At 50.4% G+C, this 19,033-nt stretch overlaps 1 protein-coding gene across 1 annotated transcript; it reads left to right on the top strand.

The window, feature by feature from the left end:
* The first annotated feature begins 13,182 nt into the window (after positions 1-13,182).
* LOC125538316 (zinc-finger homeodomain protein 8-like) lies at positions 13,183-14,524 on the top strand. Its single transcript, XM_048701578.2, has one exon. It carries the CDS (start codon positions 13,366-13,368, stop codon positions 14,251-14,253), a length of 888 nt encoding a protein of 295 aa, XP_048557535.1. The 5' UTR covers positions 13,183-13,365; the 3' UTR covers positions 14,254-14,524.
* Positions 14,525-19,033: the final 4,509 nt, after the last annotated feature.

The following is a 19,033-nucleotide window of genomic DNA, read 5'->3' as shown; positions in this document are numbered from 1 at the left end:
CTTAAGCTTTAGCCAATCTTTGTCCTTAGCATTTTGAAGGGGTTCCACATCATCTTGTCCATGCCACGCCATAGTTGAACTTTCTGAAATATACTAGATAAAGATATTAGTCCAACAAGAGATATGTTGACATTAATTACCAAAATCACCCAGGAAGCACTTGTGCTTTCACCGGACGAGCACAAGAAGAGGGGTAGAGGACAAAGTTTAAACATGAAAAACGAGGAATTGTTGTGTGATGCGTGATTGACCACTATCATTGATCAGATCCATGGTACGGAGCAAAAAGGTACAACATTTTGGGCCAACATTCATACTTGTTCATGAGCACAAGAATTCTGAGCCTACCTCAATAAACCCATCCACAATCGTGGAACAAAGTTTCTCAACATCGATGGCAGACAATTCAACAGGCCATGAGCAAGTACTGCAACCATTTGAAACAACTAATCAGTCAGTGGCCAAGTGGTGTGCTAATCACCGAGCAAGCATGTTGTTACATGTGTGTTAGTCATTTGGCTGGATAAGCAACTTATTGAAAATAATTTTCTTCCTAGCACTACCGTGTGTGTCACTTGTTCTTGAAGGTGGCGAAGAGGAGCTTCATCCTCGTGCATTGCTGGTTGAAGTTGAATGGGGTATGCAAGTGTCAACCACCCATTGCCAAATCCACCAAGACCGCCCACATCGACACCAAGGTAGAAGCGGGTGATTCAATCGACCCAATAAAAGAGTTGCCCAAGAAGGTTAGAAGAAGGTTCAGGAGAAAGAGAGTCGAATGAGGAGGAGAAGCGAGAAGAGGCAGTGGCCACAATGACAGAGTGGTTCGAGGACATCTTGGCGAAGGAGTGATGTGTCAAGCACTCCAACATGGAGGAGGAAAAGAAGGCCGACAGATTACACATCTTGATGGCGGCCACTGAGAAGCAGCTCAACTTCAAAGAGAAGAAAAGAAAACTTGAAGAAAGGAGGGTTGAGCTCGCGTCCGCTTCAGAGGATATGAATATGTTGACCATGAAGATGGACGAGTTGGAGGATCATGTAGCGATGATCATGCGCACCGTCTGTACAAGATGTTGAAGTGCTTGGCGGCCCAGCTGGATGCCTCGTAGAAGGAGGCGGACGAGAAGGAGCCGGATGGTGAGGAGGCGGCGACATAGTAAGCATGGAGGCTCGGATAGTTGGTCTGGTAGGGCAAAATTTTCACTGACAGACTGATACTTTTGTGACCGGGTACATGTATAAAAACTATAAATATCCGTCTCTTTTTGGTTATGATTGGAGCTATGAAAACCGCGGTTTATCTTGCCCTCATATAGATATGCATTTGAAATAAAATTGGTGGGGTCTTTGCGGACGTTTAGGGATTTTTTTCGGTGGCCTGCTCCCACATCTGTTTTCATAAATTAATCAAGGTAAGTGGACAAATGATGTGCCAGTTTTAGAGGACAGTGTTGGAGATTCCCAAAGGGTTTTTTACTGAATAAAGGAAGAATTTGTAGATACAATTGGGTCGCGGACTTTCTGGATGACTCTGGTGCATGGAATATGCAGAGGTTGCGGCAATATTTCTAGGTTATGGACGTCCACGAAATTATGAAGATCCGGACGTCACCAAGAGGGGGCCAAGATTTCCTAGCTTGGTTTTCGGAGAAGAGTAGACTGTTCATAGTTAAGAGTGCTTACCATCTAGCAGCAGAGAACCAATTGCCAAGTGCGGTGGGCGCATCAAGTACCAGCCCACGCGAACACAGGCCCATCTGGAGGCGAGTTTGGGAAGCTCGGGTTCCGCTCAAGATGAGAATTATGGCGTGGAAGATTGTGTCAGGAGCGCTTGCAACTAATTCTTGCAAGAAATATAGGCACATCTCCACTCGAGATACATGTCCTCGTTGTGGTACAGAAAGGGAGACCAGCTTCCATGCGCTGGTCACTTGTGATTATGCTCGAGCAGTGTGGACGCATATGCGTTTAGTGTGGAACCTCCCTGATCATCAACTACTGTGGGATACAGGTAATGAGTGGCTTTTGAATATTCTGATGAATTGCAATGATGAAATGCGGGACTGCACCCACTACTAGGAAAACCCTTACCAGTAGCCTTTTTTTACTATTAGTAGCGCGGGTAGGCGCGCTACTGCTACGGCGCTACAGCTATTTTTTGCAGTAGCGCTTGTTTAACCCAATGCTACTGGTAGCTAAAGTAGCTGTAGCACGCTTCCACCCAGCGCTACTGATATTTATCTACAGCGTGTGGAGCTAGCCAGCGCTACTGTTACTTGAGTGCTACCGGTAATCTTTACCCCCACGCCACTGCTAACTTTTGTATTATTTTTTTGCGTTTTGGCTTTGTACATAATTAAACAGATCCACCATTTATACAATAACATGCATATTCTTTGAAAAGCAAGTGAGTTATCGATGAGCCAAAGTTATTAGAAGTCTCAACATGTCTCAAATATCTCATCATCATCAATCATGGTCGAACACATGTCTCGAAATAGTGTTACAAGTCATTACAAGTTCTCAATACATGCAACTACATGGTCACATACTCATGTTTCATCATCTATGGAGACTATGATATGACTGCATAGAAGATAAGAGCGATCACGATGATCAAAAGCAGTATTATGTAGTAGTTTTTGCAGCGGCGCTGGTTCTGAATCCCCTGTTGTGCTATGAATCTCAAGTAACTAGCTTCGGCTTCCGCTCTGCTATCAAACCCTTTCCGGCTTCCGCCGGATAAGCCAGAGACTTGGGCCTGACACTCTGGCCACTCATCATACACACCCAGAACATGCCCTACATACACGGCGTACCACTTCCTCGTCATCGTTGATCTATATACCTATCAGAGATGCACATATATATATACCATGAAGCGAATTCAACAAAATAGTTATGAAATAGAAGCAACATATATAGTAAACATAGTTAACAAATTATATCGTACCGAAAGTAATTAAGTAGAGCGCGACACCATACATCTAATAGTTTTGTCGTACTGAGAGATTCGAAGTTTCGTCGTACAGAAAGTAACAAGTAACTAAACAGACACATTGTTTTTAAGCAGTGCACTCTTCCCATCTGTCCATATCCGGAAGGGTGCACCCAAGATTAGTGAAATGTGTCATGTCCTGATGCTGTAGGGCAATGCGGGTTCGGACGTTAGCTCACGATATTGGGCCGCCATAGAACATCCCATTCTCTTCGAGGACATCTTTCATGATGATGGACGCAATTTCCTGTTGGATCCGGTAGAAATCATTTCGAAGTCGATTATCCGGCACGGCTCCAAAGGCTTCGGTCCATCTCTGGATATGGGTATCGGATGAAGATTTCACGCAAAGTGATTGCACATCCCTTCTGTACTCCATTTGATGGATGACATAGAATCCATCATTCTCACTTCTTGCCAGTTGCTGGATGCAACAGAAGTCAGTCTTGTGGCTGAAACAAAGCGCGGCCTTATTTGTTTTTTTGCATTGGATGTAGCCACCACGCATGCTGAAGCCTAGCATAGCTCTGTCCAGAACATACTTTATGTGTGTGTAATCTTTCTTCTGTATGTTCTTCGATGGGTCCAAATATAGAGCGCGAGAGTAACGCGGGTAAAGAACAGTGAGAACAGCACGACACCCCCCGCTGCGCAAAATACACGATCAAGTTTAGCCTCCATGCGTGCAAAGTAACTATTGGAATGCACGAAAGGATGTATGTGTTATAGTGCTATCCGTGGATGACTTACCTGGGATGATAAGGTAGGAGAATCGTTTCTTTGTCCTTATTGTTGACCAAGAATTCTTCGATGTACTGACTCGCATATTGACGGTTGGCATTGTTTATTGACAAGAAGCCCTCATGCATGTAGTATGGGTCCACGACCGCAAGACCGGTGACTTGCTCTCTCCTGACGATGTAGTTCATGTGTAGCGCATACATGCGGACGAACGTAAAATCGAGTGTCCTCATTTGAAACATCTGGAAGATGTAACCAAACCTCAGGAAGAAGAGGTCCGCGGGGCATGTGTGGACATACATCTTGCAACTGCTCGGCACATGAACCGTATAAAGTGGGTATCCTGGATCATCCGAGGCGAGGAGGCTTCTCTTTGTCGAAAGAACATGGTCATGGAGTCTCCTGAGATCCCCTTCTATGGCAGCTAGTGCATTCGCCAGTACCATTGGCTCTCCCGCGACATGGATTAATGGCGCATGTTTCACCGGTACACGGTCAACCTTGGTCGAAGGCGGCTGGCTGCTAGAACCAACATTGCCAGCTTTATAGGATTTTCTCGCCGCCAGTCTCTTCATCTGCTTCTTCTTGGTGGGCTCAGGTGCTGGTGGGTCTGTCAGAACCTCCCTAAGCACCGCCCCTAGTGTTGTCGGGCTCAGCTTTGGACGACTCTGGCTAATTAGTTGAGCTTGGGTGGAGCCGGCATCTGGAGGCGTGTCCTGCGAGGATTGCATGAACAAGGACTACTTGCACTCCCGAGGACGTTCCGGCTCTGGTACATGCATCTCATATTCATATGGTTGACTCATTGTTACTTCGTTGTCAAAGGAAGTATTGAGATACTAGAGAGGGTCATCGGCCTCCTCCATGTCATGATCCATATCCTCTTCCATGGGGCAGATGGCATCATCTGCCGGCGGAACGGTTGGCCCTCCTTCCTCATGTCTCTCGATCTCAGCAAGAAGCATAGACGATGGTTGTACTTGTGTAGGTGGTGTTGTGGTCATACCTTCCTGAGGTCCCGTTGGTGTGCTCCCGGCCACCTCGACACGAAGAAGATTTTTCGGCCACAGGATCGGCCAATTTTTGCATTGGCCAAGCTGTGTGGGGGTCTCGTCATCCTCTCCATCGGTTTGTATCGGACGAGGGAGACCCTCGTAGCCCGCTTTCACACTCGCCACGAAGACCCTTAAGGTGTTATCAGGCATCTGCCGGCGGTGAAACAATCGATCCTTAGGCTTCACTATAGTACCCTTCCCCACATCACCAACCCGCCCTTCATGTTGTAAAGGAGGGTGCACGGAGTGGAGTCGGGCTACAAAGACATATACGTGCACCGTCAGAGATCCAAAAAGAACGGCAACTGAAGATTAATTAATTAGTTGAGTTGATGAAGGTGCAACGCGTATTTACCGTGAGGGCGTCGAGCTCAGCCAATGTCGACGGCCCGGCATTCAAGCCAGAGACGGAGCTAGGGCTGCTGTGAGAGCTGGGTGGAGGAGCAGGTGCTAGAGGAGGTGCGGGTGCGGTTGCCATACTAGGTACGGGTATGGGTGCGGTGTTCATTGAGTTGCTCCCGGTGAAGCTGGGCATGGGAAAATCACTTGGTGGCGCGTTTGGATTTTGTTGCACCCATGTGACCACTGTTGGAATCAAGCTTGTAAAGGCAGCCACCATATCATCCCTACAGGCAGCGATTATCTCAGCTTTGGTCTCAGCTTTTGCTTTCTCCATCGCCCGCGCCACCTTCTCGTTGGTAGTCACTTGATTGAACTTCTTTCTCTATCTTTTGGCCTCGGGGTCCTCGTTATAATAGTACTTCCACGTGGCCCCATCCCCGGCGCCGTGCACACTCCATATTGTGGCCGTTGGCCGGGCGGGTGTCCCATCATTATGTTCATGGCCCGGTTGAAAGGAGTGTCCCACTTGTACTTCGCCGACGACTGAGTCGACTGAGTCGCTCTCGGCCGCAAGCTTGTGTTGCTCTCTCTACAAAATGGACCGTGAATCATTTACGAATGCGACTAGAATGCAGTAGACTTCGTTGATCAGAGCCTAATATGTAAGGTGGTAAAAGGATAATTACCAGTATTCTCATGAATTTCCTAGTCGGCCCGTCGGTGAAAAAAAATGTTTTTCTTGGGGTCCCACGAGAATCGGGCCTGATGAAGCCGTGCTCCTGCTGGTCCGTGAACTCAGCCAATGGGTCTGGGATCCCCTGACGTTCACGTTCTACGTCCTCCTTAGCCCACACGGGCCTCTTTCCTCGTTCCATGTTCTTTTCCTGCAGCTGCTTGCCACTCTCCGACCTGGCCTTGGCAGCTTCTCCATTGCAAGTCTCCTTGAACTTTTCAAAGTCCTCTATCGTAATTTTCGGATTGTATGCAACAATCTCGGCGTAGGTTTCAAGGTCTACTTGAATCGCCTTTTTCACCCTAGTTTTCCAAGCGCTAAATGCATTGCTGAACTTCCCTAGGGCTTTGTTGTTGATTTTTTCATGGCATCATCATCCCATGGGTCGACATCGTCATTCCGACCGGGGAACAGGAATCTTGCGTGCAACCTAGTTAGAAGCAGCTTCTTCAAATGTTCATCCTTCCGTATTTTTGTGGTGTTGATGTTAGCGGTATCCCGTTGGATGCATGCTAGTTGGTTGCCGTAACACACTACCACTTCTCGCGGCTCTATTGGCTCGAACTCGCAAGGGTGCACTGCCGTGACCACCAGTCTTCCGGTGCCAAACTCATTTGGGCGTCGTGTCCTCTTTTCCTTCTTTCCCTCACTGGCTTGGGAGGTCCCACCTTCCGTGCTGTAGTTAGGAACATCATCAGCCCCAGTCTCAGTGCCGGAGTCATTGGTGGTATCAGTGTCGGCGCCGGCGCCACCACCGTCGTCATCCGTCATGACAAGGGGGTCCAGACACCCAGCTTGCTGTCTCTCCTGATCCGCCAGAAAGTCGAGGTAGGCGTGTGCTCGACCTAATTGGGACTGAGAACCTCCGGCCTCATCGATGTCGGTCATGTTTCCTAGGGTTCAATGTCGTAGTCGTTTAATTATCAAGCTTTATATAATAAAGTGAATAATGACAAAAGGTGACCTTTGTTTTGCCGGAAATGTCGTTTCATTCCCATCACGACAAATCTCGAGCACTCGATATGTCCAACTTTCTAGCACAAGTCATGCCGAAATTCACGGAAAATTTTGGCATGACCTTTGCTAGAAAGTGCACATATAGAGCGCCTGAAATTTGCCGGAATGGAAATGAATCAACATTTCCGGCAAAACATAGGTCACTTTTTTAACAACAAGCATTTCAGCACTCTAACAACCATTTTAACAACCACATTATGAGCACTCTAAGAAGCTGAAACAAACATCACAGACTTTGTTGCTGCTGACATATACACAATCATGAACATTGCTACCCAACTGATGCAAAAAAGATCAACTACCATAGTAAAACTGCAAGCTCATTAACCAATCTAACAGCTCCACTCCCCATTGCATCATTATGAACACTTTAACAGCCACATTATGAACACTCCCCCTTGCATCATTATGTGCTGACATATGAAGAGGGAGGGAAGAGGGGTGGCACACCTCGAGGTTGGGATCGGCGTCGGGGTCGCCGGGATTGAGGGCGTCCTTCTCCTCCTCGTCGATCTGCACCTAGCTTCAATCTGCACAAAGACCTAATTTGGTCAAAGAGAGAGAGAGAGAGAGTGACCAAATTTTCAAACACTTCCATTAAAAATCCTCATTTTCAAAATGGACAGCAACATAAGCAAATTTGCAAAAACTGTACTTTTCATTTTCATTTAAAAACAAAGCAACATAAGCTAATTTTCATTTCAATATTCTGTCAAAGCTCATTTTAATTCTCTGGGCTAACACTAACACTAACTAACACTAACAACTAACTAACACTAACACTAACACTATCACTATCACTGGGCTAACACTAGCTAAGAACCATCACTGGGCTAGCACTAACACTAACTAACACTAACAACAATTAAATTAAGCTCGTACGCACGGGGCGGGGGGGCGGGGGAGGGGAGGGAAAGGCACCTGTCCACGAAGTGCTCACTGGCGTTGCTGGGCGTCGCCGGCTGCTTCACGAATGGAGGCGCTGAGGGGTCGGGGTCAGTGGCCGGCGTCGGGGTCACCGGGGTCGCTGAGCCTTGTTGATCTGCAGAGACATACCGGAGCGGGAGGGGGTCAGAGAGAGAGAGCCGGGGCTGAGGGGTCGGAGAGGAAGGAAGAGGGGCGGGGGGCCATACCGGAGCGGGAGGGGGTCGGTGGCCGGCGTCAAGGTCGGTGCTAAGGTCGAGTCCGGCGTTTGCGGCGGCGTCGGCGGTGGCGTGGGCGGGGCGGTGTCGGCGGCAGCGTGGGCGGGGCGGCGTCGGCGGCAGCGTGGGTGGTGCAGCGTGGGCGGTGCGGCGTCGGCGGTGGCGTCAGAGAAAAGGGGATCGACGAGCGGCGCGAGTGAGAGATAGGAAGGAGGGGAGCTAGCGGACCGGTGTTGTAGGCAACTTAGCTATAGCGTGTGTGGGCAAAACGCACTATAGCTAAGTTAGCTATAGCGCTGGTCTAGCAAAACAGCGCTACTGCTAACTTTTTTCTTTATATTTTTATTTTTCTTTTTCTTAGCTATAGCGCTGCCCAGGATAAAACGCGCTACTGCTAACTTTTTTTTCTTTTTTCTTTCTTTTTTTCTTTTTCTTTTTATGTTTCTTAGCTATAGCGCTGCCCAGGCCAAAACGCGCTACTGCTAATTTTTCTATTTTTTTATTTTTCTTGCATTTCATTTTCCACAACTTATTAGTTCCTTTTTCTTTTCATTTCATTTTGCAAAACTTCCTTTCTTTTTCTTTTTCTTTTTCTTTCATTTGCACTTTTCTTTTTCTTATCTTTCTTTTGCATTTTTCTTTTTCTTCCTTTTGCACTTTGGGGATTAGTTTGTCAGCTTGGGCGACGACGACGCTTCAGACTGATCTTCTTCCCTCTTTTGTTCGTTGTCGAATAATTGAGCCCATGGTCGTGACTTTTCCTTCTCCAGGGATTACGATCTTTCGTAGGTAATGTAGTCTTCATTATTCTTTTGACATATGTTTCGTCGTCATCAGCATCATCTTCCCTCATCGGATCACCGTACTGGTCATAGTCTTCCTCGTTGGCGACTCCATCCATTCCGGCGATGCTCCTTTTGCTTCTCCTCACGACAACACGGCTGGGATTGATCGAATCAGTTATGAAGAAACATTGTGTCACGTGTTTAGCATGTACTCATGGCTAATTTTTGGCAATGGCGCTAACGGTACCGCTATCGGAGTCGGGTATACACATGGTAGTGAAATGTCGGTTTTCTCTGTGTACATTCTTAGCCCATCTGACATGGAACATCGTTGCGCTATGCAATCCAGAGTAGTTAAGCTCCCATATCTCTTCGACCCTTCCGTGATATCTTTCAATTACATTCCCAGTCATGGCTCCCATCGTCACCCCTGAGTTTTGGTCATCACGGTTTATATCTTTCTCCTCTGTGTAGAACGTGTATCCGTTGATATCGTATGCTTGATAAGTCGTGAGGTTGGTCGAGGGGCCATGTGCTAAGGCGTATATGAGTGTTCTGTTCGGACAACCCTCTTCCGGGGGATTAGCCAGAACTCGCTCTTTGAACCAACACACGAAAGTGGAGTTGTGCTCTCTAATAACTTCAGCGTCCGTCCTGTGCACCCCACGGTCACGGTACTTCTTTGTGGTGGTCTCTTTGTGCAGTGTCACGAAATCTTCTAGCACATCTAGGTGTTGTAGCACTACTAAGTTTGCCCTGTCAAGGTCGTTTTATCGGCCCGAGCGTAACACATTCACATCCCTATGACCGTTGGTGTGACCTTCGCCTTCGAGCCTTCCAAAGTGCTTGTTGACGGGCAAACCAACAACAAGGTCTTTGGTCAGATAACTCTCACAGAAAGAGATGCACTCTTTGGTCAGATATCCCTGGGCTATGCTTCCATCTGGACGGGACATGTTACGAATGAATCCTTTGATGACCCCATTCATCCTCTCGAACGGCATCATGCTATGCAGGAATGTCGACCCTAGGTCGATGATGTCGTCCATGATGTGGACACATAGATGCACCATGACATCAAAGAACACGGGTGGGAAGTACATCTCTAGCTCATTCAGTATGACAACGATCTCTTCCTGTAGCCTATGGAGTTGCTTCACACTGATCGACTTTCGAGAGATAAAATCAAAAAAGTGGCATAGGTCAGTAAGCGTCTCAGGCACATGCGTGTCCATAATCCCTCTAAGTGCAACCGGGAGTAACTGCGTCATCATCACATGACAGTCGTGAGACTTCATCCCACTGAACCTTTTTTTCTTAGTGTCCAGATATCTCCTTATCTTCCCATAGTATCCGGAACTAACTTTGATTCCGGCAAGGCACTTGAACAATTGATCGACCTCCTACGGATCTAAGGTGAAGCAAGAGGGGGGGCAATATTGTTCTTCCTTCTTGTTTACTTTTTTGCCCCTATCTTCCGTCTTTTCTCCGTCTCGGTCTCCTCTGACGACCTTTTACCGGGCATTTGGAGATCTTTCCTGATTTTCAAAAATTCCAGGTCTTTTCTTGCCTTCGACCCATCCTTGGTCCTAAAACATTCTTTGCATTTTCGACACGGACATAAAACATCCTTCAGTCTTTTTTCATACATGTCATCCACAGCGGATTGCCAGTATATTTCCACCATCCTTCCATTGACCCTCATGACACCTGCGCGCGGAGCAAATATTATAACCACGTATATATGCATGCATGTATCAAATTCATACAAAAATTCGGCATGACCTTCCCTAAACATAGGACATATTGAGTTTGCCCGAAATTCGCCGAAACAAAAATGAATCGACATTTCGGCAAAACATAGGCAACTCATGTCACTCACATGCCACACACAATTCGGTATATTCGTATCGCACATAGTTTCGGTCCTAATAGCAAACACACATATTTCCATTCTTGCACAACTCTTTTTTTTCTCACGTATTTGTCGAGAGGAATATCGAGCACCTTCTTATAATTAGCTAGTAGCTCTAGATAGAGCTATGAGAGGGAGGAGGGAGGGCATTAATGAAGGGGGTGGTGGAGGGGCAAAGAAGAGAAGGGGAGAAGGGGCAAAAGAAAGGAAGAGGAAGGAGGGAGGGCATTAATGGAGGGGGTGGTGGAGGGGAAAAGAAGAGAAGGGGAGGAGGGGAAAAACAAGGAAGAGAAAGGAGGGAGGGCATTAATGGAGGGGGGAGGGGCAAAGAAGAGGGGGAAGCATTGAAGGACAAGTAAGTGCAAGAGGGAGGGGGAGAAAGAAAGGGGGAGGAAGAAGAAGGGGGGGAAAGGTGGCAGATATTTTGGCTGGCGACCATAGCAGTAGCGCCGGGCACCAAAATGTGTGCTAGCCAAAATATCTACTGGTACATAAAACTAGCTATAGCGCTTGCCCAAAAAACACACTACTGGTAAAAGATTGCACATAGAAGAAGTAGCAGTAGCGTTTCTTAGTGGCCCCACGCTACTGCTATTTTCTTAACAGTAGCGCTTGTTAGGGTACCAACGCTGCTACTATTTTTTGGCCGGGGGGTGTGGTGTGGCTAACTTACCAATAGTGTGCCCTCTAGAAACCAACGATGCTGCTAAGTTGTACCAGTAGCGCGGTTTGTAACACACGCTACTGCTAATTATCAGTAGCGTGGGCTCCAAAACACACGCTACTGATAAACTTATATGTATAAGCCTTTTCCTAGTAGTGACCATAATGTTAATCTGGAGGATTTGGACGTTACGGTCGGACATGGCGCATGATAAAGTTGTACCGAATCCAGCGGTGACGGTCGACTACCTTCAAAGTTATATGCACTCGCTACACTTGGCTAGAAAATACTCTACAAAGGAGATCATCAAGGGGAAGATGCCCAGTGCAGTATGAAGATCCGGTCAGGCCACGCGGTGAGGTGGTGCTGATGCCATGGCCGCGACCGACGGCTGGCCAAGCTGCATTATCAGTCGATGGGGCGTGTTCGTCTACGGATGGATCAGCGGCAGCGGGTATGGTACCAAGAAGACATGATGGTAGTGTCATCTTTGCGGCCTACAGGTGTATTTTTAACTGCAATGATGCGTTGGAGACGGAACTATATGCAATAATGCAAGGAATGGCATTAGCAATTGAGCACCGTAATCTTCCTATCATCGTTCAATCCGACTCTTCACAAACTCTTTTGGCCTTGACGGGTGAAAGTCTCTACCGTTCGGTATATGGTCATTTAGTTGCTGAGATTCATCATCTTATGGATGAAAAAGAGTTTACTTCTTTGAAAATTAAGTGAGAACAGAATAGGGTAGTATATCGTTTGGCTATGTATAGGCGTACAGAGAGTACTACAGCTTGGGCAGGGCCCTCCTTGTATCAAGGAGCTTTTGCCACTTAATTGTAACCCTATGAATATGAAATAAAACTCTTTTACCATCGAAAAAAAGAAAGAACTTGTCATTTTCCACAACGTAAACTTGTGTTTGTTTGCACACTTATCAGCTGCCGTTCGCGAGATACAGTACTGTTAGTGTGACAATAACCTACTAACATGGCCACCGAAGTTCGAGAAATCCACGCTGACATTTGAGTCCCGTGACGTGCCATATTTTCTGTGCCGTGTAATTAAATCAGCTGCAAAGATTGTGATCTAATTGACAGAGAGTAACAAGATTGGAGCTAGAACCCCCTGGCAACAGGACCGGGCAGGCAAACACGGGGCACAGAAGATCAGGTAAGATGCCGTACCCCACGGCCGCTTGGGTGGCAGTTAGCCCATACCTCATCTCCCCGTCCGATCGCATCAGGGCCGTCCGTCCGCGGAGGTCCCATCATCATCTGACGCCGAGGAGTACACCACGGCACCCTCACGTGGCGGGCCCGAGCGGTTACTGTTGTGGTAACAATGGCATCCGGCCCCAATGCCGGGTCGACACGTTGCCGCTGTTATCACCCTTCGTCGAGTCCCGTCTCACGTGGCGCCTGCAGGCACCCCTTCCCGCTTCCACGTGGCACCTACAAAGGATAGCCTCAGTCTCTGAGTAAATTGGTTAACAGATGACCATGCGACAAGCGTGGTAAAAGCAATCTCAAATTGACAAAAATTGGTTAACAGATGAGCTTCACTTACTGTACGACGTAAAAATAAATTTTTTTGCTGGTAGACGTAAAAATATTGCTTTTACTATGTGTAGGTACTGCCAGTACTTCTTTGCAGTGCCTATAGTCAAATTAATTTATTCTCATTCTGTATCAGGGCCAAAGTCGTCGCATTAATTAACGAAGTAATTTATGCTTCACACCTGATGGGTGACGGTGGTCCGCGCGCAGATAAAACCCCCTAGCTCCTCCCTTCCTTGCTTGGCCGGTGGTCGCTTCTACCGCTGCTGCGAAAGCGATACGCCTTCCTTTCCTTCTTCTGGCGAGGGAGCGAGCGAGAGTGGCCACGCGCGAGTGGGTGGGTGAGCGAGCGAGCGAGCGCGTGAGTGGTGGTGGTGGTGGGACGGGAGCGAGCTCTCCTCTCGTGCGGACATGATGGATCACCTGAGCCTGGTGCCCTACGAGGGAGGCAGCGGCGCCGGGGGCGACGCCGGGGCCAAGTACAAGGAGTGCATGCGCAACCACGCCGCCGCCATGGGCGGCCAGGCCTTCGACGGCTGCGGGGAGTACATGCCGGCCTCGCCCGACTCGCTCAAGTGCGCCGCCTGCGGCTGCCACCGCAGCTTCCACCGCCGCGCGGGTAGCCTCGCGGGCGGGGCCTGCCCGGCGCCCTTCTTCTTCAGCCCGCCCCCGCCGCCGCCCCCGCACCATCACCCGCCGCCGCACCACCCCGTGCTGCAGGGCTTCCTCCCGTCGGCGCCCCCGCGGCCGCCCCAGCTCGCGCTGCCGTACCACGCCGTGCCCGCCGCGTGGCACCACGCCCTGCTGGACCCCGCGCGCGCCGGCTCGGAGACGCCTCCCCGGGCGGACGACTGCAGCCCCGGGTGCGGGAGCGGGAGCTTCTCGAGGAAGCGGCATCGGACCAAGTTCACCCCGGAGCAGAAGGAGAGGATGCGCGCCTTCGCCGAGAAGCAGGGGTGGCGCATCAACCGCGACGACGGCGGCGCCCTCGAGCGCTTCTGCCTCGAGATCGGCGTCAAGCGGAACGTCCTCAAGGTCTGGATGCACAACCACAAGCACCAGCTCGCCTCGCCCACCTCCGTCGCGGCCGGTATGGGCATGGGCATGGGGATGGGCATCGGCATCAACCCAGGAGCCCTCGGCACCGGCACTGGGACCGGCGCTGACGCTGGCGTTGGCGTTGGCGGTGGCGTTGGAGCGGGCACCGGCGACGGCGACGGCGACGACGACGACACGGACGACGACTCGCCTCCACGCGCCGCCGTCTCTTCGCCCTCCCCCTCCCCCATCAGCGTCTAGCCGTGCTAGCGCTAGCTAATGAGTACCGAGTTCCTTTAATCCCCAGGGCTTTAGATTTAATTAATGCAGTGTCAGTCAGTTGTGAGCAAGCAGGTGGTGTAAACGACCCCCTGATCCCCCGCATGCCTCCCCCGCAGCGGCCGTGCCGTACATCGTGGTACCGGACCGAGGGCATATTTGTACCCCCACTCTAATTCTAGCTAGGCGCCGCTGTTTGTAGCTTCATTATCTTTCTTGTCTTGCTTTAATCCTAGTACTACTACCCGTGCTAGACTAGTGTAGTAGCTGCAGTGAGTGACTAATCATCGTACCCCTGTCAAGATTAATGCCGCATTAATTTGTCCCTGGACAGTAGAGTGCATCGGGATTTGTGCCTGGAAGCTTCTCTAAATTGCAGTTGCAGTGTTTTGGTTTGGTCTGGTCGCACTCGTGTGGCTTTAGGCCGGAGCGCCACCTCGTAATCGGCCGGCCTGCTCTCCAGCCAGCATCGCCTTGGCCGGTGGTGGCCTGAGATTTTTGTTCCCATTTGCGCCCTCCGGTCCGGCCGGCCGGGCCGAGTGGTAGGCCGCGCCGCGGTGGTGGAGCCGGCCGGAGCTTGGCCGAGCACGCCGCCCGGCTTGGCGCTCTACTGCTGCTGTTGCGTGGGGTCGAACGTTGCCCTTGTGTCCGTCCGTGCCGACTGAGTTGTCTCATCGGCTTGGGAGTGTGGTGTGTGATGATGGCGATTAGGCACGGTCCGTGGCTTTCGGTGCGGGGCAGGATCCGACACGATCTCTCCGCTCTCCCTTCTCCTCGTCCTCGGTGGGATTTGGCCTCTCGCGCCGCGTGGTTTTGCTGTCGCCTAAGCTTTGTGGCTCCGCCGTGTCGCCCGGATCTGGATCCAGCAATGCCCTGTGTTTAGGTGGCAGGAAACCGGCCCCTGTGTGCATGCAGTGCCCGGTTTGGCTAGGTTTGAGTACGAGCACGTACTCGTCTAGTCTTTCGCTGCTCGCCATTTGTGGCACGGTTGAGCGGGTCGTGCGCCGTGCACGCGGGGCGCCAACGCTCCGCTGGACTGATTGCACGAGCACACGAGCGCCGGCCAAGGCGCTAGGCGCTACTGAACCCAGCACCGGGTCGCCCCGTGCTGCTGCATCGGCGTGGCGCGCGCACCGGCACGGCAACGACGCTGTCAAGAGCCCTGGCGTTGCCGCTCCACCAGCCAACAGCGCTGTTCCACTGTTTGTTTCAACTCGTCCCGTCTCGTCGCGTCAAGCACGACCGCATGAGTGCATCCCTCTTGTAGAGGCAGTGGCGTCTGACAGTGTGTTTGGGCACCCAGAGACGGCAATGGACTGTGTGCTACAGTGCTGCTCTGGTCTTCTCGTCAATATTTCGTGCTATTTTGTATTTGCTGTTTTCAGGTTGATCTCTACTAAATTCTTTTATTTATATTCTTTTAGGCCAACTACATCGCGCGACCACAAACGGACGTCCGTTTTGTTCAGATTCTATTCGTTTGGATAAGGCAATGGGGCCGTATTCGGGCGTGTCCTGCGATGCGGTGGCCGTGCACCCAGCGTGTGGCCGCATCCGTTTGCCCCATCCTATCCGCGTCTATTTTTAAAAAAGAGTAATGTTTCAAATGCCAAACCCTAGCTCATTAGGCCAGTTGCCCCAGTTCATCACGCCGGCAACAGAGCTGGCGGCCTACACGTCCATCGCCGGCAACTCAGCCAGCGGCCGGCAACACAGCCAGCCTCCAAAATGAATAGTTGTCCTCGCCGGCAACACAACCAGCGGCCGACAACACAACCGGCCTCCAAAATGAATGTTTTTCTCTCCAGCACACAGCCAGTGGCCCAGCGGACGGGCGGCACTCATGCCAACCTCCAAAAAGAACGGCCACGACCGATCGGACGACCTAGTTCAGGACGTCGGTGTCGAGCATCTCCTTCTGCCTGGCCTCGAACTAGGTGAGGGAGTCCTGGACTAAGGGGTCCTCGGGCGTCCGACCTGTTAGCCATGGGCCGGACTGATGGGCTGTGAAGATACGAAGACTGAAGACTACACCCGTGTCCGGATGGGACTCTTCTTGACGTGGAAGGCAAGCTTGGCGATTAAATATGTAGATTTCTTTCTTTGTAACCGACCTTGTGTAACCCTAGATCCTCCCGGTGTCTATATAAACCGAAGAACTTAGTCCGGAGGAGGAGACACATTATCATAACCATACAAGTTAGACCTCTAAGGTTTAGCCATTATGATCTCGTGGTAGATCAACTCTTTTAATACTCATATTCATCAAGATCAACCAAGCAGGACGTAGGATATTACCTCAATAGAGAGGGCCCGAACCTGGGTAAAATATTGTGTCCCCTATCTCCTGTTACCATCGACCTTAGATGCACAGTTCAGGACCCCTTACCCGAGATCCGCCGGTTTTGACACCGACATTGGTGCTTTCATTGAGAGTTTCACTTTGTCGTCATCAAGAGGTTTGATGGCTCCTTCAACCATCTACAACGATGTCGCTCAAAGGGGAATCTTCCTCCCCGAACAAATCTTCGTGTTCGGCGGCTTCGCTTTGCGGGCCAACTCGCTTGGCCATCTGGAGCAGATCGAAAGCTACGCCCCCAGCCATCAGGTCAGATTTGGGAGCTTGACATACGTTGCGGACATCCGTGGAGACTTGATCTTCGCCGGATTTGAGACCGCGGCTACCACTCCTGGTCACCCCGAGGGACATGACATAAATTTGTCATCGGACCGCATCCAGGAGACAGCTCCCATAACCGCTCTGACCTTAGATCCAGAGCAGACTGCGCCATCCAAGAACGGGAGGATCAACCCCACCACGGAGGCCACAGATTCCACGGCGTTGGAGCCGCACATACACTTGATCTCACACGATACCTGTGCCACCGGAACTCCGGACTCGTTTTCGACCGTAAGTTCCGAATCATGTGAACCCGCGGACGCCGAGCTTGATCGTTTATTGATTTTCAAATTCAGCGCCGCAGACATCTTCCAGCACTCGCCTTTGGGCGACATGCTAAACTCGTTAAAAAACCTGTCCTTGGCGGAGGACTCATAGCCGAACTATATCCGGTTCGAACTAGGGGCTGACGATGGAGAATTTTGCTCCCCACCCGCCACCCACTTCATAGCCATGGTCGAGGATTTAACCGACACACTTGATTACGACTCCGAGGACATCAACGGTATGAATGACGATGCCGGAGAAGAAGAGGCCCAGAACCCATCGTTCACCAGACGCTGGACGGCCACTTCCTCATATGATGTATACATGGTGGATGCACCAAAGGAGAACAGCGGCGATGACAAGGAAGATCCAGCTGAGGATAAACCTTCCGAAATACAATCCAAGCGGCGCGTCAGCGACGCCGCTCTAAGTCATGCCACAGTAAAGATAGCAACACCGGCACAGGAGAAGATAACACTGCAAAAGGTGCCGAAAACAATGAAGACCTCATTGAAACAACTAATGAAAAAGATGAACGGGAAGATGGGTAGGTTAGCCTTGGTAAACAGGCCACGCACGAAGACTCAGAGGACGGAAGTTATCTTCCTCTCTCTGAGGATGAGGTGAGCCTCGGCACCGACGATTTCATCGTGCCTGAGGAACCTCTTGAGCAGGAGCGCTTCAAGCGCCAGCTATTAGCCACTGCAAGGAGCCTGAAAAAGAAGAAGCAGCAGCTTCAAGCTGATCAAGATCTGCTCAATGATAAATGGACCGATGTCCTAACAGCCGAAGAATACGGCCTCAAGCGCCAACCAAAAGTTATCCAAAGCACAAATTGCTACCTCAGTTTGATGAGGAGGCGCTGGAATACACACCACCATCGTACAATGCGGCTGACCGACCACCACGTGGTCGGGACAAAATGGCAACTCACACCGAACACCAGCCCCCCCGCCTCATCGCACAGGTAGGGGTAAATTAGCCCATGGCCACACATATGACCTCTGGCAAAACCTGAACAATAAAGCAGGACATATCAGATCAATCTACGGATCTCGGGGATGTGCCTCGACACGCGACGACGGCCACCTATTCGGACGTGACAAACTTAGTCATGCGCGGGCTGAAAACCGCAGACGGACTCCATCAGAGCTACGTCGCGATACAGCCCGATATAGAGGCGCCACACACCCTCATTGCTTCACTGATGAGGCCATGGATCATGAATTCTCAAAAGGGTTCAAACCCGTGAATATAGAATCATAGGATGAACCACAGACCCCGCAGTGTGGATCGAAGACTTCATTCTCCATATTCATATGGCCCGCGGCGATGACCTCCACGCCGTCAAATACCTCCCTTTAAAACTCAAGGGGCCAGCTCGACACTGGTTAAACAGCCTGCCTGAAAATTCTATCGGCAGCTGGGAGGACTTGGAAAAAGCCTTCCTCGACAACTTCCAAGGTACATATGTCCGGCCACCAGACACCGATGACTTAAGCCACATAGTTCAACAACCTGGAGAGTCCGTGAGGAAATTCTGGACTAGGTTCTTAACTAAAAAGAACCAAATTGTCGATTGTCCGAATGCCGAAGCCCTAGCAGCCCTCAAACACAGCATCCACGATGAATGGCTCGCTCGCCACCTCGGCCAAGAAAAGTCAAAATCCATGGCGGCCCTCACGGCACTCATGACCCGCTTTTGTGCGGGCGATGACAGTTGGTTGGCCCGTAGCAAAAACAATGCAAGCGACGTTGGCACCCCTGAAGTTAAAAATAACAAAGACAAGTCTCGACGCAACAGATATAAGCGTC

Source organism: Triticum urartu, chromosome 2A (assembly GCF_056163025.1).
Source record: "Triticum urartu cultivar PI428250 chromosome 2A, HENAU_Tu73, whole genome shotgun sequence".
Taxonomy (NCBI): domain Eukaryota; kingdom Viridiplantae; phylum Streptophyta; class Magnoliopsida; order Poales; family Poaceae; genus Triticum; species Triticum urartu.
The sequence above is the reverse complement of the archived record's forward strand: the minus strand, read 5'-3'. Positions and strand labels throughout refer to the sequence as shown.

Coding starts and splice junctions, on each gene's coding strand:
- LOC125538316 (XM_048701578.2), top strand. CDS start 13,366: ATGATGGATCACCTGAGCCTGGTGCCCTACGAGGGAGGCAGCGGCGCC.